The following is a 26,959-nucleotide window of genomic DNA, read 5'->3' as shown; positions in this document are numbered from 1 at the left end:
CCCGAGCGAGAGCGAGGGTAATATATGAATCCTGACACGCGTTTCGTAAAATCAGTACGACTCACACGCGAGTATAATACTTTCTTTATTATTCATATTATTATTGTTGATTTCTTTATGAATAACAAGACCCAACTCAAAATGTTTCAGCCACAACTGGAAGGTGACGACGAAATGACATCAAATTTCAAGTGCACAGTCTGAGCTAGGACTGGAGAAGCAACATCATGTTATGACGTCGCTTTCCAAAATTACGTCATTACACGTGTGCTTCGTATGATTATTATTAACTCATTTATGTTGAACCATATGGATAATAAAGTAAATTATCACCTGGGTTTATGAAATGGGTAAGTTATAGGATAAATACATGTATACGCTTCCTAAGCCAGTGGCCGTGTTATAGGTCCCACAGGTCCCACATGATCTATTCTACTGTACAGTTAACATTATTTGCGACAGAAATTCATTTGATGTGAGGGAACCACGAACATCGCATTAGAGTTATCATACTTGTTTAGTTAGTCTTCCGTAATGGGCAGTTTATCATGAAACTTAAAAGAGAAGGTAGTTCCAGAACAAACTTAAGTGAATCAAAACAAATATGGGTCATCAACGCAAAAGAACGATTTAATGTTTTATGTGTGGGTACTGTTTTTCGGTAAGTTCAATACCGCTTGCAGAATGCCGAGTCGTTTTGCCCTGAAACCATGGCATTTCGAACCCTGTGTTGTTTTTCCCTTAAGTCCAATTCACCCAGGGGGTTGGTTCGTCCTAAATCCTATTCGTACCGAGTCGATTCGCCCCCATTATATATCTATAGTCATCCGGATACGACACAGTCACACACGATGTTGCCACTTCAAGGCACTTGTCACAAGTACCACACTGTGCCTGTTCTTAAAGGTAGGGTCAACTTAAACAAGAGCCTTTTGTGTTGGAAAGATGCATACCCGGACCACCAACACATACTGACACTTTAGCAAATGAAAAATGTGTAATTTTAGAGATAATAAAAAACCCATGATTATTCCTGCTAACTGGGGGAAGCCATTTTGTTTTGTTTTTGTGACGTCCAGTGGGATAGCTTGGGGCGAAGTGACGTCAGCTCCTGACCATCTCCTGTATGTACAGTGTAAACAAAAGCAGTAATTTTCGACAAGGTGCTTCTCATTGATCAACCTGACTTGTAAAACAGCATAAATGATGTAATAATATAACAAACTATTTAACTAAATATATTTCAAGTTGCATTAACGGAACAAAATTGGGTTATAGTATTTTTCTCTGTTAAATAATCCAAAGGAAAAATGTACACTATTAGGCCTATTGATATGCTACGTTGGAGCGAAAACGACAACCCACGATACCCAAGTGATAATTTTATTTTCTTTGGGACTACATAATTGGTCAGTTCTGTGGTTTTAGATGGAAAAGTCTACTTAATCAATAGTTTTACAGAACTATTTACAGTAATAAACCATGTCCATTACCATTTTAGGGGCGACAGGTAATATTCCACAATACCGGTATGTATTTTTGTGTCTAGACAGCGTCAATTAATTGGCTCGTCTGGTTACCAATCAAATACACACCTGCCAATCAGGAATCACAGGTAGAAGCAACTAACAGCATAGACCAATTAACTAAGAAAACACTGTGTATCATTTCAGTACGTAGGTTAATGCATGGACAAAACATTGTTAATTATTTCGACTTGTTGTATAGCCACTTTGACAATGGTATTTTATTTTGTATTGAAAAATAATATATATAGTGCTGGATATACTTATTGCTGGCTAACTGGGATGTGTATTATTACAGAACATTGCAATGTATGACTATTTATCATCCCGCAAAAACCAGGTAGATTGTGTTTCTCTAGTTCTAAGCCTGCTCATTCCGTAACCACCAGCTCGCCAGAGGGTGTACTCGTTAAATATGCATACCAGGCCAAATGCCTTAATTGTCCCTTCCTTTAAATAAAAATTCTTTTAAATTGACCTATTTATATACCATCAACATCCCAAACTGTGTTCATCTAATGACAAAAACACAAATACGATATTTACAGAAATACTATTCCACATTTTTCAGCTACGATACGTGAAACAAAATAGATTGCAATCAATTAACGTAAAAAATCAACAATGTGGATGTAAAACAAATCCATTCTAGTAAACAAAAGTGAAACACCCTCCAGTAAACAGGAAAGAGTGCAACGTTTGTAACTGCGTTCAGGCGCATGCGTTTGCAAAAGTATCGTAACACGCATGTGCGGTTCGTCATTTTCCATTTTTAACGCCACTATAGGCATTACGTTTATACCAGTGAATAGTTTGACCTTGGAAGGGTCTATCACACCGCAACGCTCTAACAAAAAACGAAGTCCCGAAAAACCACCGAAAAGGACCAACAATGTAGGCGGAATGAGCTATAGATGAATTGGAGAATCGCAACAATAGCCATGCAATCCTTTCTTTACCATACCTGTCATGTTGTGTGTTAAGCGGCTATCGGTAATAATCTTTCAAGTACAGCTAGTGTTACGGTACCTGTTCGATAAACCGTGATACCAATCAAACAATTAGTGTACAAAATGGCCTCGGCGTGAAGCATTACTCTGAACACGTCTTCAAGACTAGTTTTAAATGAAACACTGGGAGAGTTTCTCAGCTGTCATCACTTCAGCAACCACACTTTTAATTAATACCGACAAGGGCTTCTGCATCACACAATCGGAGTAATTTATAATAAATTCTTTCACTCTGATATTTTGCTATATAACACCTTGATAAAAAAAAATTAAGTTTACAGTTACCAAAATAATATGTATCTAATTCAACTTTCTAACTGATGTTACAGAAATATCCGATGTTGACCAAATGGTTCAGTCAAACTACCCGATGGATCGAACACTTTCTTGAGCACTGACGGGGTTTGAGCCAACGGGATTCAACTGTACTTTATTGTTTTGACACTTTGATACTTGAAAATAGTAAATAACACGACTCAATAGTTTTTTTTGTTTGTTCAGTGAGTGGGGGTAGGCCGATTGTAAACACGTGTGTACTTCTGATTGTATCAAATATGTAGATTTTTCAGCATTGTTGGTTTAAGTAACAATTAAAAAGTTTCTTCAACTAATAATTATAATAAAATTACAAAGCACTTTTAAAATATATTAAGTACCTCGAATCACCATGGACCCATGCTACTGTTAGCTGTAACTTGTAAAGATTTTACATTTTAGGAGTAAGAAGAGACAAGAAAATATTGCATTGTACAAGTTAAACTTAAAGCAGTATTTAACTCTTGTTACAGCTTCTGCATGAGTTAAAGGATTGTCATTATTTTATTTGGGGGGAAAACCTAAAGTCCTAACCAAATTGTTAATAACTACGATAAATTACTCTCCTACCTTTAATTACCGTTACCGAAATGACTTTTATTTTTCACTTATAAGTGAAGTATAAGTCGTTAATACTTTTCAAGTATAAGTGACTTATAAGTAAACGATTAGGATTTTGTATGCAAATGAGGTATCACTTAAACAAAGTATATACTGTTAGATTCCCCCAAATTTTGTCCTGACACAAATAGTGAATAAAAAACATTACAGTGACACAAATTCCACATACAAGACTGTAACGATGTCACCGATATCAACTTTGCTGAGATCACATAGGGCAAAATACATGCAGTTTTCTGCCGTCTGCCATTTTGCTTGCTTTTGGAATACTCTTCAAGAGGGGTGGATCGATATGATGTAATCTAACAACATGACATCTGTTACGGTATAACGCCCTCGTCTTGACGTCAGTTTAATTATGTCACATACTTCTGGAAGAGTATTTCATAAAACATCATGCAGCATGCCTTAGAGTCAAGTATACCCTACAAAAAATGCTGGATATTGGTATAGGTATTTGGTTTTTGTCAATACTGATTACCAATGTAAATTACCCCCAAAATCCCGATAACAAACCTGAAATGCTAATACCACCCAGCTCTAATTGGTTGGTGCAAACTGATTATAAAAATCCACCAATTCCCAACACAAGTTTAAAGGTTTGCTGTTATGTGTTATCAAACAAATATTACTTTATTTCACTGTTATGTTGAGATACATGTACTTCACTAACTTAAATTCTTGATTTCTAGCCAGAGTGGTCTGACTGTGGTGGTTGGTGGTGAAGATGGTGTTATCAGAATATACGAGTTGTCAGCTAGTGGGACTCCAGTCAGTGGTGGGCCTCAGGTAGAGTTACTGTCTTTTATCACAATAGCTTTATTTTAAAACAGAGATACATGCTGCAGGTTTAGATTCATTGCCCAAATGCAATATGCAATTCTTATAAGAGCAGGCCTTGAATTTTACAAATAAGCGGGCAAGGCCATTTGGCCTAGACCCATGGAGATTTGTTTTTGGGGGGTGGGGGGATTTATGGTCATACGGCAGGGTAACAAGGAAAACTTCAACAAGTGGCTTAATATAACAAAATGACACCTATTCAAAATAAATAAGAGTTAACAGTTTTATGTGTTTGTGATAAAACTACTTTTTGAGTCGAGTTTGAGTATGATGACCAATAAGATTTGTGCCTTGTGTTTAAATGTGATGAGCAATAGAAAAATCATTATTTTTTTCTATTATTATTAGTTTTTTTCAATTAGTTGCAGGGTGTATGCTATCAAATCCAATCCCATAGACAACAATAGTAACATGTGGCTAAAACTCCTACCTGCAGCATATCAATCGACATAAACACCACAGATATAAATACTACCACCCCTCATGCTTAAAGTGAATAAGAAAACATTGGGGTCATGTTGCTCATTTCAAAGTTAATGGGTAGCATCTCCTAGTTTCGCACAAAATTTGAGTAGTTTTTTTTATAGCTACACCATACATGTTTCAAACACAAGGCAAGATTAAATAAAATTGCATAAATGTTTTGCCCAGATGAAAACATTTTTTTTTTTACAACCAACACACATTTATCACCAATCATAGGACTTGTGGTATTAATTTCTCTATCAAAAGTTTGGTGCACCTCAAACTTTGACCCAGCAGGAAGTTATTTGGTTTGGTTTTGGGAAATGCAAATTTGGGATTTAGAATTCAAAATGAAAAGTAATTTGTGTTTAAAATTTTTGAATCTTTATACTAAAGTAACAAATGAAAATAAAGTATGAAAGAAATTAAAAATCTACATTTATACAAGTTGGGATGGCTGAAAGTTTATTTTATTAACATGCATATCTCTTTCTTTATAGCTGACACTAGAAACTAAAAGTGGGCCGGTACAGACGATGACGATACATGACATCACTAAGTTCTACCACAAAGACCTCATTGTTGGCGACTCGAAAGGCATTTTGACAATATTTTGTAATCAGCAGATTCTTAGTCGTCAGAGTGTGTCTGGCAACAGCATCAATTGTCTACAAGTGAGCCACGACTCAGGTACGCAGACATCTCCTGCTTCAGACAGCAGGCATTGCAAAAATGAATGACTTGTTCATTTTTAAATACCCAGGCACGGTGTTCATTATGTTTGAAAGTACAAGCAATAGATAGAGCCAACTTTACAAGCTTTGAGGTGCATGTTTCTTCAGTATGAGTTGTTTCCTTTTATCTCACTCGAAACAAAATGTCAGTGTAAATTTGTTGTCTGTTTTTCAGTTGGTTCTATCAGCATAATCACAAGCAATGACTCTGGAGTGATCAGTGCTGTGCTTCCGTCCTGTGATCTCTGGCGGATTAATCTCAATAACACACAACTCAGAAGGGTAATTATTTACTTCACCGCTTTTCCTCATGTTGACAATTGCATACTGTAAAACGGTTGTTATTCGTGGGAGTAAATGTTTGCAATATTGAAAAGTATTACGGCCGATGACAGTCACTTCTCGCACCCAGGTTTTGGCCTTGTATGCAATAAATAAAACATATCCAACTAATTTTTTAATATGATATATTTGACAAAAGGTACCTTTTTATTTCTGTCAATTTTTAAAACATAAACTTAATATTTTGTCAAGAATTATGGAAAAAAATCCAACAACAGACCTGTAAACAGCGTTGTCTGGTTGTTATAGAATTGTGACAGGGGTCAAGGTTAGTAGAACAGTTTTTATTTTAATGTGGCGAATAATGTATCTGATTTTGAATTTGCATGATGTCAGTATACCAATGACATCACTTTGCATCTCCTTACAATAACCATAAACTGGGTATGCACAAAAAGTAAAGTTTTCCGTTTTAAGAATTCTGAAAATATTCCAATGCAAAATTACTATTGATTTTTTTTTTTAAATATTACTAATGTACCTGAATGTGTTTGAAGAAAAGCTTGTGATTAAGAAATTACGGTAAAATATGCTATATTTATTGTGTACGAAGCCAAAACAAGGGTGCGAAAAGTGATTGTCGCCAATCTTAGTAGTTTAACACTTAATAGTATCCCATTGTGAGCGACTACTGATGAGCGCTGCAATTACACATATTTTAAACCTATCCACGGGTGACTCCATGGCACACATTATTAATGAATTTAATCCCAGATGTGGTTCAGTCAACACTCAAGCAAAAATGTCTCAACTGTTTTGTTCCTGTATGCTAATACTGAAAATAGCTATCGTCTGTGTGGTTGACGTTTATTGGAACTTTACAGAACAGTGTCCCTTATTTTGATTGGCCAGTTAAAAATAGAAAGCAGTACTGAGTGAGAAACACGTCCAAATTCTATTTTGGAATGATAACAAAACAAACTTTGTTATTTGTTTCGTAGCAGTTGGCTATGTTGTGTGTTTATTGTTTTACCTTATTGGTAGTACAAGTATTTGAGACTATAGGTAAAATTCTTCTAATAGGAGGTATTCGTAAGTGAACTTTTGACATAACCAAGCAATCCAATCAAGCTGTGGTAAAGCGCTCGCTTGATGCATGGTCAGTTTGGGATTGATCCCCGTCAGTGGGCCCATTGGGCTATTTCTCATTCAGCCAGTGCACCACGACTGGTATATCAAAGGCTGTGATACATGCTATCCAGTTTATGGGATGGTGCATATAAAAGATCCCTTGATCAGAGTATGACAAATATTTTGAAAAGTCACTAGCCACAGGGCTAGTGGGTTTGTGAAAACCACTAGCCCACCAAGATAAAGCACTAGCCCAAATTCCTGATTCAATTATAACTGGATTTTTATATAATTTTTGTAACATTACACATTTACAAGTATAACAGTAAAATAAAACAAACACTTAAAAGTTAAATCATGTTGTAACTTTCAGTTTTTTGTCGTGTCGTACGTTTTGTCTTTTGTCAAGTGTGATCCATCGTCATTGTCCCGTTTTCGTTTTTGCCCTCCCCCCGGGGAAAAATAATTGAGCAAACTCTTGGTTGGTATCTAAACACACTATCAAAATAATTAAATTTAAATGAGGGTACGACAGTGTGACACACGGTAATAGATGGTTCAGTGTATTTGGTAGTTGGTTATATATTTAGGGCCTACTATTTATGTCGCCAGGAACGGTGGTGCCAAATACAGGGTATTATCTCGTGTCAGACCGATATCAAAAGAATATAACGGCGACATCTAATCCGTTGTTAATTGATGAACAAAAAAGGTATTATCTTGTATCGGCAGCTGTGACGTATTATCCAAACCGCTAGACGTAATAGGCCAAGCCGAGTGGCGAGTCATTGCATATGCGGTTACCATTAAAGTAAATTGTTTTCCTGATTGCCGATAACCACATGTTAGCGAAGTGTTAAATTATAAAACAATAGGTAAATAAAACAAACACTGAAATTCAAAGCACGGCTGGGGTTTACTTGATTGAGATTAACCTGTCGTCGCGATTGGTGATTTCCAAGTTCTTAGCCTAAAACATATGTGCGAGATTAACTACCACGTGACGTGTCTAACCAATCAAAACACGCATGTCATTAGACTTTATTTCCTGTGCCAGAAACTTGAAAGGGAAAGGTAAACAATGCATGCTGTAACTGTGACGATGTAGAGATAGCATGTTACTGCAGTTTGCAGACCTATCTCAAGTGGATTATTATTATATACTGATTGCGTTGTTGATATTATTCGATGACAAATGTCACAATCAAATTTATTAAACGAAATTTCAGCTGAGAGAAAAAGAAAGAAAGAAAGAAAAAAACCCACGATCGAGCGATGACGAGAGGAGGGGGGAAACCACTAGCCCGCAGGGGCTAGTGGTTTTGCGTTTCTCACTAGCCCGAACTTAAAAACCACTAGCCACGGGCGTCGGGCTAGCGGATTTGTCGAACTCTGCCTTGATCCTAATGAAAAAGTGCAGCAGGTTATCTCTCTAAGACTATATGTCAGAATAACTAAATGCTTGACATCCAATAGCCAATATTTAATAATCAATGTGCTCTAGTGGTGTCATTAAATAAAACACCTTTTTGTTTTTATTGCGTAACCGACATGTGAACAGTAAGATGGTTAATATGAAACATTGCCCTGCTAAGATGTTACATTACGCAGAGTTGATAACAGCAGTAAATGTTTTACCATCAAGTTCACCAATATCTGTTCTGTCTTCACAGAGTCCTGCATTAAGTGTGAACGTCCAGTGTTTGTTAACGACAAACTTGACAGATCAGAGTGGGAAAACCTGCAACTATGTCATTGCTGCTGATGACACCCAACACATCCATGTGATACTTCAGGGCTCCATTGTCATGACGATGAAAGTTCCAGCTGTAGTAACAGCAGTGAGTGTAATGTATTGCCTTTGACCATAACTTAAGCTGGATTCCTAAAATAATTAGCAATTTAATAGGCAAATATGTAGTCAAATTCTATTAATGGTATGGTGTTGTCCGTCCTTCCATTGTTAACTTTTTTCTTTTCAACATTACCTGTCCTCAAACAAGTGCACTCCCCCCACACAGCTAGTTGTTTGGTCTGAACATCCCAAAAGCCAATGGGATGGCCTAAATTCTTCTACTGTATGCTCTCTCTAGTTCCGGTCACATGACTGTAACTTCCTTCATTTTTCCTTTGCTCTTTGGTTCAGACATCTTTTTATTTGGCTCTTATTTATTCGGAGTCATTTATCGTTTTTTCTGATCTTTATTGCTTGTATTATGTGGGGAATTCTTCCTACATATTATTAGAACCTGACAGTGTATTTATTTTGGCATAATTCAAAGTTTACTTCTTGTGTGTGCCGGTTAACAAGGTGTGGCCGCCACTTGCAATATGGTGATTTTTGTAAACCGGACTTGTTCAGACTTATGGTTTTTTCTTTCAATTTCACAGTTTGAAATTATCATGTCGGATTCTAGCTCGGTGAAACTTGTCAAGTCGTGTCTTCGATGCAAGACATTCAAAGCTGGGGGAGACATGCTTGAACTTTGTCCCGGATGTCGAAGTCTCTTGTGAAGAAGATGCGAGATGTGAATTTTGTTTGGGTCTATGTCAACAGAGTTTGCTGCTTACCTGTGAGTGGTGGCTACCCGCATGAAGAAAGTGGAGATGTTGACGGCGCCGGTTTCAGCAATTCCACCATCCATTGCTGACTCATTTGCAGAAATCCTGAAGACAATGTTACCAACGATGTTACAAGAGACAGTGACACCTGTTCAGTCACAGCCCAGCCTTCACCTCCTCTATTGATTCCTGACTGACGACTTTGCTGTCTACTATGTCTGCGGTTACCATGATACAGGTTCCAGCGGCTACGCCGGTTCGATACTCTTCCTCTTCGTCTTGTGATAATCAATGGGTTCCTAGTCTCATCAGAGCCGGGACTACAGCCGGTTATCACGGCTTCCCACGGACCACACGGATCACTGACTAATCTCCAGCTGATACTGATTCCAGAGCTTCCGATGGAACCGTACACGATCTGGGCACTATGGGCAGCCAGTATTTCCAGCTCAACCGATCAGCATGCCTGTTCACTGCTTTCTATAGGCCACTTTGAGAGAAGACACTGCTCATGCAGTCTTGACAATCGGATTTCATGGGACCGATGGGACCTTCCATGGTTCGATGCATCACGGCTGTCGGATGTCAGTTTTGTTCAACTTGTTCCATCCTGTTCACGATGTCAAAAGTTCAAGGCGGGGGATGACCTGCATGAACTTTGTTCAGGTTGTCATGTGCCATGCGAGGAGGATGCCAGATGTATCAGTTTCTCTAACGAATTTGCCACTTATGTGAAGGTTGTGGCCTCCATGAGCGAAGAAGGCGGAGATTCTGACAGCTCCGATCTCGGTCATCTCACTGTTGATTGTCGACGATGTTGCTGCGGCTTCAGGGAGGGTCTAGTGGCGGTTCTAGCGACACCTGTTCCGGCCCTATCCAGACATCACCTGCCTTGATGATTCCTGATGCTGTTAATCCTGTGGCTTTGATCTTGCCGTCTACATCGTCTGCGGCTACCATGGAAGGGACTTCAGTGGATTCACTGGGCCGGCGTTCTTCATAGTCCTCTCATGACCGGTCTAAGGAGTCTTTGTCTCATTGGTGCCGTGCACGCAGTTGGTCTCCACAGCCTATCACAGGTCCCACAGACCATTGTCACTGATCTTCGGCTCCAAGGCTTCTGATGGATCCCGACAGGACTGTCCACGGTCCGGGTCTCCACCGGCTGCCAGTACCTCCGATTGTCTTGCTTGTGCTCGCATTCTAAGTGATTTTCCACATGATGTTCCAGCCCCATCTGTGGTTGACGATACAGAGTCTGCAGTTCATATGACGATGTGCAGTTGCCTTGCTGCTGTTATGAGATGTTACCGTTGTTTCTGCACGAAGGATCCCGTTCCGATGATCAAGACGGCTTGTTTTTCCATATACATTGTTGATCGTCAGTTCGTCGCTGTTGGGGTGGACAGACGATACCTTTACCTCACACCTTCTGTTCGGGTTGCTTTTACAGCTGTAGTTCTAGTTACAGCTTCTGTCTAGGTTACCATAGCAATTCAGTGAGTTGCGGTAAACCTCACTACACGGTCTTTGCCACGCAACCAGTTGTGGGACGTCATCATGGGGGTTTCGCTTGATGTCATCGGTTCGAAGTTACAAACGTTCTGGGTTGGTGCTGAAAACAGAATGCTGGACACGTCAATTGTGTTGGGACCCTGTGCATCAGTCTGTCTGTTGCTCGATGAAGTTACTGAGATATTTGGCAGGTCGATCACTACATCCGGTGGTGTTGCAAGTTAATCGCTACTTCCGCTACTACGGTCTATTGCGGATTATCAACCCACTGACGTTCACTGTTGTCCATGCCAGCGTTCCTGTCTGATGCTGAGAAGATTGTCTTTGCTGCTGTTTCGCATCGGGTGGTGTGATGGCTGTGGATACTAGCGGTTTGGTTTTTGCGTTGTTTCACATCCACGTCTATCAGGAATATAGCATAGCGGCCCGCTTCGACGTCGGTGGCTCTTGACTGTTTAACAGGATCACTGCTCCGATGTCCCAGTTCCTGCATCACTGCACTATTGTCTCATGAAGTGCCATAGCATGATGACGTTAGCTGTTCATGTTGACTCCATACTTCAGTTCTTGCTACGTCTTCAATGGTTGCATTCATTACTAAGTCATTGATTTATTTGAGCCTGGCTGCGTATGCACCTGGGACTAGTCCAGGTTCCCTCCGTCAGATGAGACAAGTTTCAGTCTGCTGTATTCATTGTCCTGGCCAAACCTTTGACATTCAAATTTTGACAAGGCCTGTTGGGTTTCTTGCTGTCAGCTCCTGCTATGATCCTCATGGTTGTCTACATTTGTCGCTGTCAAGTCTTCACGTTGAACAATCCCAGATTGCTGTTCAGCCTTCTCAACAACCTTCAGTCCAGTTTTCATTGGTAGCTAGTTCCATCGAATGTTTTAGCCAGTGTCTCTTTGAGACCGTTTCGTGCAACTCGCCATCTGTTTATCAGTGTACCACTGGAAGGTTGGGGAGCTCATTTCAACACTCGTCAACTAGTCTTCAGACTAGGCAGGTTTTCACATCACCGTGTTAGCTTGCCTTGCCTTTTTTCAACACAGTCTGTCATTGCCGTCAGCAGTTGATTCCGTCAGCTCATGGTAGCCACTGACAACGTGATAGCTACATCTTCAATCAATCGGGTGGAACACATTCCAGCAGCCTTCTCCGGTGCACCCATTGCCTGATTGATTTGGTAGACGATCCTGCTGCACATCAGAGCCATCTATTCTAGGGGGTCACATGTTCTGGCTGACATGTTGTCCTGACCATGTACTCTGCAAGCCACTGAGTGGAAGCTCAACCCTGAAGCCTTCTGGGGGTCAGGAGGGGGGTGCCACAAGCTTTGGACACGACACGTCGACCTGTTCACGACACATTCCAGTGTCAGCTGCGGTCGTACATCTCACCGGTTCCATTTCCAGAAGCTCTTGATCTCGACGCACTGGTCTTCAGTTGGGACAGTCTGGCTGCTGGCTGCTTCTGTGTTCCCTCCACCAGTACTGCTCCCATAAGTACTCCAGCTGGTTCAAGAATTTGCTGTTGACTGCTCCTTATTGCTCCGACCACAGCCAGGCGACTTGTGGTATCTTGACCTCATACGTCTCGCATATCCAGATTCTTTACTACTACACGATTGGGTTGGCTTCCTCCTATATCATTATACTACATGTGTGGACCTTATTTCCGAGGGTTTGACGTGCAACATGTTCAGTTTTACGACCACGGCAGCGATACTGACAGTGCTATGGGCATCCACTGCTGCTGTATAAAATGTCTGGTGGTTGTGCTTTCACCGATGGTGCATTAGGCTACACCTGAAACCTCAGACTGTTTGTGTTCACAGACTTCTTGCTGTAATCTCCAGTCACCATTGAAACTCAAGGACTCCACCATAGCCGATGATTCATGATTCAGCTACTGGTACCATGCTGACAATGCTGCTTGAGTTTCACACGATGGGTTTCAAACACACCGACCAGGTCAACTTTTTCGTCCATGAAAATGGGACCTGATCCTTGTTATGAGGGCTTTGTCCAAAACACCTTACGAGCCAATGGACATGTTGCGGTTCAAGTCCAGTATCTTGATCAAGTGCTGCATACTTGTCATTATGTCCTGTTCGAGCCCTCAAGCACTACATTGAGAGAACGAGGTCTTTTCGACACCGTCGAAAGTGTCTGTTCTTCTCATACAACCAGAGCCACTTGAATGACCTCACCAGAACATGGTATCTACCTGGATTCAGTCTACAATCCTGTGCTCTTCCCATGTTGAGGGATTACCTTCACTGTCGGCAGTTAACCCACCTGACCTATGTGCCCTTGCTGCCACGATGTCGCTGCACTGCAACACACATGTTACCAGTACTTTTTCAGTATCTGCACAGGACGTTTGTTTTGGCCACAGACTCAATTTTTGCCACCTACTATCTGCTTGATGTATCTACTGAAGATGTTGAGGGATTTCATCCTCTGGGTCCATTGGTTACAGCGCAAGCTCTGGTTCACACAGACTGTCCTCGTCGCCGCTGATGTTGCCGTCGGATTCCTGGACTGCACAAAGAGATGACCACTGAACCTGAGGACTTGCTTAGACTTTTGTTCCTTGCACTTTTCAAGCACTGGTGCCAGAACTGTTGTCTGGATAACATTTGCCTTTGCACTGCAATTGGTCATATGTTTCCATATTGGGCTAACAGTTTTTTGGTGTACAGGACAGAAAACACTTACGGGCCTGTTAAGTTCAATGTTCTAATGGATGCACCCATAACATTGTTGCTTGTTTTTATTAACTCTCCAGTTCATTGGGAGGTTACCTAACACCTGCATCCCTGGTAGCTACGTCTTCCCACCCTATCAGAACCAGCATGAGATGTGGTTTACCGACTCCAGTTCCATTGGTTTCTAGGAGCCATGCCTGCCATTGCTGATGGATGCCATCTTTTCCAGTTGTTGTTACTAACTTCACCTGCATTGGTCTTTGACGGGCTTACCACTTGTCAGACTCTATGTGTTGAGTGCGTCGTTAAATAAAACATTTCTTTCTTTCTTTTTCATTGCCTTCTGTTGAATGCTGCACTTGTTTGAGGACCGGTAATGTTGAAAAGAGGTGTTTTCTCTTTTATGGATACATTACCTGTCCTCAAGAATTTCTTCCCACCCGAGCCTCCCCGCTTCCTGTTCTCCATGCGATGTGCTCAGAGAAAAAGAAGGAAGTTACAGCCATGTGACCGGAACTAGAGAGAGCATACAGTAGAAGAATTTAGGCCATCCCATTGGCTTTTGGGATGTTTGGACCAGACTACTAGCTGTGTGGGAGGAGTGCACTTGTTTGAGGACAGGTAATTTATCTATAAAAGAGAAAACACCTCAAGTTTTCTCCATTCTTGCATGCAGGACCATCAAACCTCACATGTAGGAACACCTTGGGATGGCAGTGTGTCACATACTATTACTAGGTCACTGTGACCTACTTTTCATGGTTTACTGCTACGTAACAGTAAATCCTTGTCTGGATCATATCTTGCATACAGGACCATCAAACCTCACATGTAGGAACAACTTGGGATGGTGGTGTGTCACATACAATTACTAGGTCACTGTGACTTACTTTTCATGGTCTACTGCACATAACAGTAAATATTTAATATTTAGAATTGAATCATACTTGTAACATTCATTAATATCTATGGTTTTCAATCAAACTCCTGACGGGCGTATCATGTACCTCACCGGTACTCTTGTTCATTTAGTTCATCAACAAAAAGCATACTGTTTTCAAATTAGCTTTTTATTGAATTAAAGGTGCTCAGTCACAAATTTAGTGGGCCTTATTTCTCTACATTAATTTGGAATACCAAACCTTGCTATTGTATCACCCAAAACATTTTAATTGAACCATGATTGAGGGAATCCCATTACAACCTGTGAGCAGCTTTATTTTTTAAAATTGGAACTCTTTTATCAGGAGTCTTAAAACATATGACAAAACCGAGTATTGATGAGGCTATATATGTGACAGCCATGTAAAGTACCTTTGAATTTTATATACAGTGCACGACCGCCATGTATTGAGACTTTAAAATAATTTCAAATATTATTTCTTGACCAAACCCCCCCCCCCCCCCCCCCTAAAAAAAACCCGGCGAATACGCTGAAATAAAGTAATAAATAGTTGGAACATAAACTCACGATTTTTGTTTGTTATTATTATTATTTGTTTTATTTATTTAATTTTTTTGGTTTATTATTATTTATTTTTTTGGTTATTATTGAGTGCTTTTTTTGTTTTGTATTTTTACGGAGCTATCATACACAGAACCACTGCGGGCGCGTGTGTAGGAATTTTAGCAAGAGGGGTCTAGACTGAGGTGAGCAACGTTTACAGGGGATGACACGCTCCTACGGACAATTATCGGGGCAAAAAACAGAAAACAAAATTTGCTTAAGCAGGGGTTGAGCAAGCGATTATTATTATTAATTTTTATTTTATTTATTTGGGGGGGGGGGGGGGCGAGGGTTATTTTGTTGTTTACTTTGTTGTTGGTTTTTTGTTGGGTTTTTTTTTTTTTTTTTACGGAGCTCCGTACACATTACCACTGCAGACGCGTGTACAGGGATTTTAGCATGGGGAGGGGGGTCTACATGGAGGCGAATGAAGTTTACAGTGAGGGGTCGAGACATGTTCCCCGAAAAATGTATTAAAAAAAATTGCTTGTGCAAGAAGATGGGTTTGTGCCTGCACCGACAAAAAAACATTGTGGCACAATCATTTTTGCTTTAATACACAACATAATGTCCTGCGTTACTAGAAAATGAAGCTTTGTCTATTTGTTTATCAACTGTACCATTACTATACGGATAGTGATTGGTCACCACTTTAAGCGTAGTTGCTGATGCACTACCAATTTGCTTCCAGTTGTTTACAATTAAACGGCAGTTTGTGGCTAATATATAATTTAAAATAATAATAATAATAATAATAATTCTGAGAATGCCGCAATATTTAAGTCACTAACCGTACCGATCTGCGAAACTAGCTAAACTGTTAACTACTGTTACCGAATCATAGTTATTAATTATACATATCTGTAATTATAATGGCACATTGACAGTTTGAAAACAGATAACACGTTTCCTTCCGACTGCTTCCAGTTACAAGCCCATTCATTCATTTATTCATTCATTCAATTATTATTATTATTATTATAGTCACTAACCGTACCGATCTGCGAAACTAGCTAAACTGTTAACTACATGTACTGTTACCGAATCATAGTTATTAATTATACATATCTGTAATTATAATGGCACATTGACAGTTCGAAAACAGATAACATGTTTCCATCTGACTGCTTCCAGTTACAAGCCCATTCAATCATTTATTATTATTATTATAGTACTGTAGGGGCAATATTACGCTATTCATATATGGTAGCAGGGTAAAATGGGTATGGCGCCATATCCAAATTTTATTGCAGATTTAAAAAATTTAAGTTAACCTTTTGACAAAATTAATGACTCTTTATTATTATTGTATGATTTTAATAACCCTAATCCTTCACCTAACCCATTTTATTTCTGGGGGAGGCCCCCCATACCCCCTATCGACTGTTGTTGCATTCAGCAAACACATTGTAAATATTTAATTTCATAGCGCCATACCCAAAAATTTCTTTCCGGCAGAAACACTGGGTAGGTGTCTATGGAAAACATACACACAAGGGTCCGCTAGATTCATATTCAACCCCCATTCCCCTGTTTGTACTTAGTATGTATTCCTCCTGTTGCAAGTGGTTCAGCAATATTGATCAATCAAATACTTATTTACCGCTTGTATACATTTTTGTTGTGTTTATAGGCAGCCCTCGTTAGTGGAGGCCATATACATGGCCGTCGTATATATAGCCACTTTGTATATAAACACTGTCTAGTTCACAGTCTTCTTTAAAAATGTAATAATTCCTATCCCAAGCCATCTGTAATTACCCATGGGGTTATGGCATATTTTATACAGTAATAAATTTGACAAAGTGAAAAATGAATGCGGTATTTAGATTTTTCCGCATACAACAAACGATAAATTTACTTGTACATGCAAAGGCCTAACTAATTGGGATCATCGCTGTTTAAAATGCTTCTGTTGCTAAAATAAATTAATGTATAAATTTATTATCATTCAGTACATGTTTATATAATTTTTTATAACTTATTAATAACAGATGACGGTCAAGCGTTCTCGTTACACGACCGTGGCAAATCGTTTTGACACTGTGGTTATTCAGGGATTGCCCATCACGTGACTACAAAAATAATACATCACACCTCTTCTCTCCAAATAGCCGTTATTTTTTCCTGAATTATGGACCGTCGACATAATTCAATTATTTTTACAAAATATTAGTAATAAGTGGGTTATGGTAGTTATGTAGAATTTTAAATAAAGTACTTTTAGTGACAAATCAAATGTGTATATTTTCAAATAATACTTTGTTAGGTCATTAATTAGGTCAACCATCTGTGACAGAGCGCCTTTAATGCTGAAATACATTAATCAAAGTCAACTTCAGTAACCATTTGATTTGGCAAACGACAGCAGCTTTACCCTTTAATTTTGAATTCACTTCATTATTCATTACTTGACATCATTCATGATCATTTTCAGTACACCATTACATAGCATCATCAAAAAGTTATTTCATTGCAGGATTTTCATTGATTTTATCAAATGGAAATTTCCTTAATTGGAAATGAAAGCATACATAATGTGATTTCCCTATATTTGACTATTACTTGGCAAAAAAAAATTTGGTCTCATTTTCACTTTATATGATTATGTAGTTAACCTTTTACTGTTTGTACCAGTTCACATAAAACTGGAACATTCACAGGATGTTGTTGAGAACAAATGTTGTTAATTGAAAAAACCTTGGGAATTAATTTTCAGATGTTTCTAGAATTTTATGATTATTGTCAAAACTGACGATCTCCCAGTTTTTCTTTCTCGCTTTGTTGTCAAGGATACGCCACTTGGACTGACATCAAAACATGCATGCTAATAAAATAGACCTTGTTTCTAAGAGAAAGGTATGATGACAGATTTGTGATGGAAGTTGTTCTTTCATCATGAATACCATATTAATTTGAGTAATGTTCAATACTTACCATGTTTATTTACTTGTAGATGACACAAGGCAAGTTTGTACCAGCAAGCAAAGTGGGTTCCACACCGCAGGTGAATGAGAATGTTAGTTTTAAAGATGGCCAACAGGTGGCTCTGGGCACAGCTACAGGTGCAGTTTACATCTTGTATAACTTTGCTGTAAGTAAATTCTGTCTTAAAGAGACAATGAGAGATAGTGTTTGGACCCACATGTCGATGTTAATAATTGGCAGTTGTCCTGTAACCTTTATTGGAGGAGGAGGTCAAATTCCTCCTCAGTGCAAGAGCAAATCTTCACATTCGGGCCAAATGATAAAACTCCCAGGTCACTAAGTGAAAACTTTAGTGTAGGAAAATCAACTGTTGGAGATATCGTCAAGAAAGGATGCGAACCCCCATAAGCCGGACACCTATTAAGACTGGACATTTTATATCGGTCCCATATGTGTCCAGTTTAGAGGGGTTTCACTATATTATAGCAAACTGCAAGGGACCAGGAACATTGGTTCATTATAGCAGTAGTTCATTGTAAACATTTACACAACGTAGCCGTTTTCATTCACGAAGTCGGCCATTTTCGATTTTTCAAATTTAAATACTGTAGAATACTTTATTTTCGCGGGATCAAATTTTCGCGATTTAATGAAAATGGGTCAATTCGCGAACATTTATATTCGTGAATCTCCCAATCCCCATCAATAAAAAAAACGAAGTCCAGATGTCAATAATTTTGTTTTGAAAACGGAACTTAGTTTTGCTGGTTGTTACGCTAATCTGTAGAACTAATCCTACATGTACACGTGAGTGCTATACACATAAAACAATAGTTTTCCTGCTTTAACCAATCAAGATTTTATTGTCCTTATAATTGTTATAAAAACAAAAACCGAAAACGGACGAAACGAAATTTGAAGGCACAAGCTACTAGTACTCAGTAACTTAAGTTTGATTGAAACAATATTTATTGCTGTCAAAATACTAGTTCAAAACGGTTTGTGATTGGCTAACAGGCCAAAAATAAAAATAAAATTGTGAAACATCTGAACATAGCCCAGTCCGGATTTTTTCACTTCCACATTTTTAATATACTGTGATAATGCATGTTTACTTCCGTCATTGAACACGTGTAGACTCTGTCCGATGAACTGATCGCTAACACATGCGAAGGAAAACAGCATAAAGCTTTTTAGTGTTAGTATTGTTTTATTATCATGTATGTACTTACAATCGTGTTCTTGTTTTAAACAGCTTTTGTGTTTTGTGGTTTGTTCCGTGACAGGAGGGAGCACTGCTTTGTTACTACTAGCCTCGTGCATCGGAAACTTATGTGGTATAGTTGAACGAGACTACATATTTTTATTTTTTTTTGTCGGCCTTTATAAAAAGTTTATTTTCGAGTGGAATATATTTTCACGAATTTCATTCACACGTGAAAAACGCGAAAATAAATTCCACGCGAAAATAAAGTATTATACAGTACAATAAACACAAGAATTAGTGGGGTGGGTTTTTTTTATATTTCATTTATTGTCACCAATACAAGCAAATATGCAAATAAATACAGCATATTGAATCAAAGGAGTTTTTGTCAGTCATGTTTTGAAACAAAGTTGCTTATTTTTGTCTGCTTAGTGAGTGTTGGTCTTATAGCCTGCAGGGCTGTAGCGATGTCGGCAATAGAATGAAACACAGGCATAGCGACATCGACTTTACTTTGGGAAAACAGTGTTATCGTATCCAATGCACTCACAGTAGGTGGTGTGCATACACAAGTCTCCTCAGTCTCCAGTGTATCTTCCATCTCTGTGTCAGAATCCATGTGCACACCATCATGTTTATCTTTAATAATGTCAGTCGGCTGCTCAGTAATAACGATATCTTCATCAGCGGTCAGATAGTTGTCTAATGTGATGTCGTCTGAGACCGGTATTGTTGACACAAGTTCGTTACACACTGCCTGAAGGGTAGATAGTGGTGTATTGTCATCCTCGTCATTGGAACTCTTCTGGCTGTCACTGGAAACAGTATTCTTGAAACCGCCCTTAGAAAAACAGTTCACTATGCATGACACTGTCACATGACGCCAAGCTCGATGGGCCATGTTAATAACCGTCATGATAGAAACGGAGTGCTCATCTTGCCTGTCGTAAGCTTTTATTATGTTGATCATGATGTCACGCCTATAATATTGCTTCAAGTTGGAAATAATACCTTGGTCCATCATACCTGTCAACTGTCACGCATTTGGCTTGAGTCTCACACATTTGTAAGAAAGATCACACTCTCACGCAATGCTACTACAATCTCACGCTTTTTAAAAATAAACTATTTTATAATGGTGGTTTGTATTTTGGAGCTGAATGGAATTATGTGCAGGGTCTCTGTATTAGTTACCTACTAGTAGTAATACAGCATATGAAGTCTGCCCTCTGTGCTGTACCAACAATCACTACTTATGACCGACTTATATGGTTTAACATTAAGCGTAATAATGACTAAAACCTGCACTTGCTCGATTTTTAGATATCTCCATTTTGGGCTTCAACTAACAAACAATCGCCCTGTTTTACCCAGGGTGATTAGCCCCATAGATCCCTTGATCAGGGCTTGGGACCTGGACCTGACCAAGAGCCTGCAGTCCCTGACTTCTAATTTTCTAACGCCTAAGAATTGTCACAGGTTGACAACTCTGGTCCATCGGCTGAATTTTCTATGTATTCACCTATTTTGTGGTAGGAAAGCCAGGGTTACACTTTTCAGTCCGGGTATTTTGGGATGAACAGGACAGTTGTCAACAAGCAATTGAATTTTTCATTTTTCCTTTATCATGGTTTTATCAAGTGGCTGAACCCATTCAGTAAACAGCCCATGTCATACATGCCTTCTAATTGGACTTATACTCCAATGGTAAACTTCTAACATTCTTCAAACACCGGCCTTTTGCAGATTTTCCAATGACTAGCAATTTCAGTTTTTCTGTCCCTGTCATGTTTGCAGCAACAGAACAGTTATTCAGTCTTTTGATTTTTCTCCCACCCTCGCACTTTTCACCTTTCAGCTGTAGTGTTCTTTGAGGAACCAGTTTATAAAAAAAAGTTGAGTTTCGTATGCATTGAAGATGTCATCGGGATGAAATTCAACTAAATAATGTGGTAGTTGGGAAGTCAGCCAGTTGCCAACATCTTCAGGGTCAACTGCAGAACTTTCGCCATGCAATAATAACCTCTCCTTTGTTTGAAACGTTCAGTCTATGCAGTGATGGACTTACAATTGTGTTGGCCAAGCTGATCTGCAAGTTCATTAGCTTTCTGCATGAGAATCGGTCCACCGAGGACGATGTTGATGGTGCATGCCGACTTGAACCACTCAAAGAGGGCGTCGTCGATATCTTGAAATTCCTATGTGCAAATTCTTTTTCTTCCCATGCTAAACTGAATGACATTTTGTTAATATTGTTTCCCTTTGCTTCAGAATGGTAGAGTGGAATATCAAATTCAGCTGCTATATCTTTCTTTGATTTTCGGCCAGATTCAATAGCTGATATAATTTGGAATTATGTATCTAGATCAAACACTTTTCTCTTATGTGATGATTGCTGTCCATCATGATTGTGCATTTACCGAATACTGTTCAACATTTCATAATATACTCTGTCAAAAAAGAAACGCCTAGGTGATAGGGAAAGAAGAAAAGTGTTTGATTTTGCAAAATATCGTTTTGTACAATGTTGCTGAATGACCATGTTTATTAATGTTTCTGGAATTGGACAGCATGCACAAATGCACCCTAATTTTTTTTAATGCACATTGTGGCACGTTGTGCGACAATTGAAGAAAATCGGAGTGAAATGGTCAGATTTTGGCAAATCCATGTGAAACTCAGAGAAAAGATTGGGATAGTGATGGGTATTTAAAGCTGCAATGCTTGCAATGATGCCTCATTTCCATTTCGACATAGTCGAGTTACAAGATGCTAAGACTAAGCCTGCCGAATCGAAACATTGCAATAGCCCGCCTCCAGTTAGGTGAATTGCAGTCAGCCATCGCACGCCACATGAACGTCCATCAGAGCACCATTTCACATCTCTGGGACAGGTACCAGCAGTTTCAATCAGCTGAAGACTGGCCCAGAAGTGGAAGACCTCGCATAACAACTGCAGCACAAGATCGCTACATCCGGGTTCTGTACTTGCATCACCAAACTGCCACAGCAACGAACACTGCTGGACACATACCTGTTTGAGAAGGGTGTCTGCACAAACCATTCGGAACCGACTTTGAGAAGCTGGTTTACTGGCTAGGAGACCATATGTTGGCCCCGTCCTGCAACATCAACATTGACATTTATGTGTTCGCTGGTGCACGAATGTAGAAGGGTGGAACTTGGTTAACTGGTGGCCAGTATGGTTCAGTGACGAGTCACGTTTCCTTCTACAGCAACGTGATGGATGACAATGTGTTTACAGATGCCACAATGAACGTTTTGCCAACAACTGTGTCGTCCAAGTTGACAGATTCGTTGGAGGGAGTGTCATGATGTGGGGAGCCGTCTCATACACCTGCAGAAGTGAACTTGTGTTCATACAAGGCAACCTGACAGCTGTAAACTACTGGGATGAAATTCTTCGTCATCACATGCTTCCCATTTTGGATCAACAGAGAGAACTCTTTCAGCAGAACAATGCCAGGCCACATATGGCACGTGTAACAATGGATTTCCTGCAGAATGAGAACATTAATGTGCTGCCATGGCCATCAAGATCGCCAGATCTCAACCCCATTGAACATCTATGGGACGAACTGAACAGACGTGTACGCTTCCGCAACTGTCACATGCACTGCAGGAAGAATGGGCTAGGATTCCACGTGCCCGGATTCAGAGACTCATTCAGTCTATGCCAAGGAGATGTCATGCAGTGATTGCTGCTGCTGGTGGCCACACAAGGTACTGATTTCAGCACCCTCGTGTGACACTGTTTGGTGACGAAAATGCCTTCACTGCTGTCAATCCATAGCAAGAACATTGTCACATACTCATGTCAAATCTTACTGTGCTACTATCATAAATAACGAAATTAAGACTTGGACCCATATTTGTGTTACCTACCTTCAAAACAAAATATCTTATTATTTAACGCTAATTACAATGACTGTATAGTGAGTTGCATGTGTCAGTCTTATTGTTGAATACGGCACTTAAGCACACAATAGCAGTGAAGTGAGAACAGACGGTTAATTGCTCAATATATTAATCCCTTAATTGATACCAGTCTACTGCGTAAAGACAAGTGGATGTTATCTGATTGGACTTATCAGTACAGTCATTTTGGATGCATTACCGTTAATGCTACTGATTGATAAGATGCAAGTGAGTTGCATGTGTCAGTCTTATTGTTGGATACCAGCTAAATGTCAAGGATGCGATAGGGACTTAAACAAGCAAATAATAGCAGTGAAGTGAGAACATACTGTTAATTGTTCAATACATTACTCCCTTAATTGATGCCAATCGACTACGTAACTACATGCGGACGTTATCTGACAGATCTTTATCAGTATAGTCATTTTTGATGCATTGCCATTGATGTTACTGATTGATAAGATCCAAATAAGATCCAAAACAATTATGATAGGTTCGCTAATTTACACTGAAATTCACTATTTTCAAATTGGTTCATTTTAACAGTTAATTCGCTATACATAGTTCTTTTTATACATTAAAATTTATTAATACTATATGGGGGGGGGGGGGGATCGGGACGTTACAATCAGTTCGTTCTAACCGGTAATTTGTTGTAAGGTGTTCATTCTAAAAGTACTTAACTGTATATGTATGTTTAGATCAGTTTCATTACAAAATGTTAACTTATCAGCAATGGAAACTAATTTGGAGTACTTATTTGACTGGTTTCCATATGCATTACGGGAGTAGCCCATTAAGTGGCGACAACGTGTTTCCTCTCTCAATATCTTTGTGGTCCTTAACCACATGTCCGACTCCATATAACCATAAATAAAATGTGTTGAGTGCGTTGTTAAATAAAACAATTCTTTCTTTCTTTTTCTGTATGCATTACACCTACAGTGTGTTACTTAGAATAGCAAATCATTGAGTATCAGTGTAAACAGCATGTCTACAAGAATTTTTGTCTATTCAGCTTAGATGTAAATGAAATTAAATTGGTAAATAGATTAATTTTTAGATGGTATTTTGATGATGGTTAGATTTTGATATGAGATTATTGAATAAAATGGCAACGTTTCTGCCGAGGATTGGGGATATTTGTTTTTTGTTGGGGTTTTTTGTACTTGCCGTTGGGCAGGTGGAACAAACATTTTACTAGCCCTACTGTGTAAAATACTCGCCACAGGCATTGGGGCTACCTTATTCTAGAAGCCTTGGTAGTTATAAATCTTGGTATTTTATGTCATTATTTTGAGGAGTCTACTATACACAGCTAAAAGTCAACTATTATTGTTCAGGTCTAATTGTGGCCAAATATTGTTTGTGTTTTTTCAGTTTCACTGTATAAAATGATAATAAAAATGATAACAAAGAGTAGAAATATTTACAAATGAGCACATCCAAAATATTTTTGGTCTTTAACCATATATCTGACACCATATAAACGTAATTAAAATGTGTTGAATACATCGTTAAATAAAACAATCCTTCCATCTTGATTTTTCTTAATTTTGTCTTAGTCGTTTAGAGAGATTCATTTTCTTCCAGGTAACACTGGATGAGTTTACACATGCCCAGTGCCCAGTCACCCGCTTAGCCACTGTGCCACAGCCTGATGCAAATACAGACATTCTAGCTTGTGCTGGACACTTCAATGCAGTTACATTTTACCAAGATGGAAAGGTATGCATTACAATAAAGTATATTATTCTGACTTGATAGCTGTAGGAGACACATTCAACCTTAACTTATCTTGAATCGTATATATTTGCTTAGATTTTAAAATAATTTATTATCATTTTATTATAATTAAATGGCTTTTTCTGAGTAAAATTGAATATTATGTAGAGAACAGAAAATTGAAATCTCATGATAGAGGCAGCAAGAGGCATAAATTGATGAAAGTGATAAAGTGTTTAAACTTTCCCACAGTGCATTTTATTGTTGTGAAGTGAAAAATAACCTGCATATCAGCAAGTAACTTTTCTCATTCTTTAGACCATAGGATTGCTTTCTTTGGTGGATCCGAACAGATTTTACCTATTCCAACTAAAGGTTGTGGTATTTTGTCCTTTCTGTATGAAAGTGCATAAAAGATCCTAGTTAGTAGTCTATGTGATGGCAACAGGTTCTTTGTCTTGCAATAACAGAATAATCATAGTGTGTAACTATTTAGTGTATTCCCGAAAAAAACTGACAGTCTTACCCAAGAACTACATCACTTATACACCATCTAATTCCAGTTTAGAAAATTTTGAATGTGTGCTCAACAGAAGTGTTTTTCATTACAGGCCATCTCATCCTACACCACAGATGACTGGGTAAACACAATTGATGTGGCTGATCTGGATAACGATGGTGTTCAAGAAGTCATTATTGGTTGTCTGGACAATAGTATTCATGCAGTCAAGATATTAACATGATTGCCGCCAAAAAGAGATGAAGTCAAGAATCAGTGGTTTCTATACTATTTACAGCATTATCTTCAGGAAAACCATTTGAAAAACTGGGTCTGTCTTGGACAGGTGTGCTTGAACAGTTCTCTGATGGAAGCATGCCAAAAATTACCCACACACATAAAATCGAACATATGATATGTGGAGATAGATCCTTGCTGAATTAAGCGATTTAAACACATGTAATGATGAAAGTGACTAAACAACAGAACAGTTGTCATGTTCACTAGTATACTACTTACCAAACACAAAGTATTAAAATTATACTGTCTCACAGGACAGGATCTAGCTCAGTCGTTAAATGGTGCTCGTCAGAAGATCTTTGATCACAGGATCGAACCCTCTCGAAGGACACAATGTTTGAGTGTTTTGTCCCAACCAATAGACCACAAATGGTATATTAAAGGTAGTGGTAGGAAAGTGCATATAAAGGATCCCTTGTAGCAATGCTAATGGAAAAATGGAAAAGTTTTACTCTAAGACTGTGTTTCAGAACTGTCAAAGTGCTTAACATCTAACAGCCAATGATTAAAAAAGAAACACTTTATACATGCTTACATGCACAGAAAAAAGCATTTCTTTGTTCAGAAGTTGCTGGACATTGTAGAAAATAATGTGATTATTCATTGCAACAAAACTAATTTTGCCAAGTTTTATATGAAAAAATACATTTAGCAACGATTTTGCTGAAAATATATACATCTGATGTTGTGAAGACAGCTTTTGGCTTGAAACAAAATTAATCATATCAGTCCCAAGTTGAAACCATCAACATTGTTGGGAATTATTTCTTGATGAAGAATACAAGAATCCATATTTGGCTATGTTTGATAGAAAAAGTGGTGGAAATTTCAATATTTTATGAGGCTTGCCAAGTTCAAGGGTTGAAATAAATTATTAATTTACACAAAGGGACAAATATGGCTGAAAAAGTAACTTTTTTTGTATTTTGTCATAAATAAACTATTGTCATACTTGCTGTGTTAATTTCATGTGTTAAATTAAATAAAACACTTCAAATTACCAAGATAACATAATGCAGGCTTTAATGAAAAAAAATATCTGAAACTTATCTGGTGACCTCGATCACCAAGTGGGCGAGGCCTAGCCCAGTGGTACAGCACTTGCTTGATGCGCTGTCAGTTTGGGATCGATCCCC

General features: G+C 38.7%; 1 protein-coding gene across 1 annotated transcript; it reads left to right on the top strand.

Annotated features, from left to right (window-relative positions):
* Window positions 1–516: 516 nt before the first annotated feature.
* Window positions 517–26,774, top strand: LOC121371685. The gene is made up of 8 exons (XM_041497757.1): window positions 517–661; window positions 4,165–4,261; window positions 5,281–5,470; window positions 5,690–5,796; window positions 8,601–8,768; window positions 18,182–18,319; window positions 24,893–25,027; window positions 25,636–26,774. The coding sequence occupies exons 1-8, from the start codon at window positions 549–551 to the stop codon at window positions 25,765–25,767; spliced, it is 1,080 nt and encodes a 359-aa protein (XP_041353691.1). The 5' UTR covers window positions 517–548; the 3' UTR covers window positions 25,768–26,774.
* The last annotated feature ends 185 nt before the right edge of the window (window positions 26,775–26,959 follow it).

Source organism: Gigantopelta aegis, chromosome 4 (genome assembly GCF_016097555.1).
Source record: "Gigantopelta aegis isolate Gae_Host chromosome 4, Gae_host_genome, whole genome shotgun sequence".
Lineage (NCBI taxonomy): Eukaryota > Metazoa > Mollusca > Gastropoda > Neomphalida > Peltospiridae > Gigantopelta > Gigantopelta aegis.
Note: the sequence above shows the minus strand (reverse complement) of the source record. Positions and strands in the feature narration are given on the sequence as shown.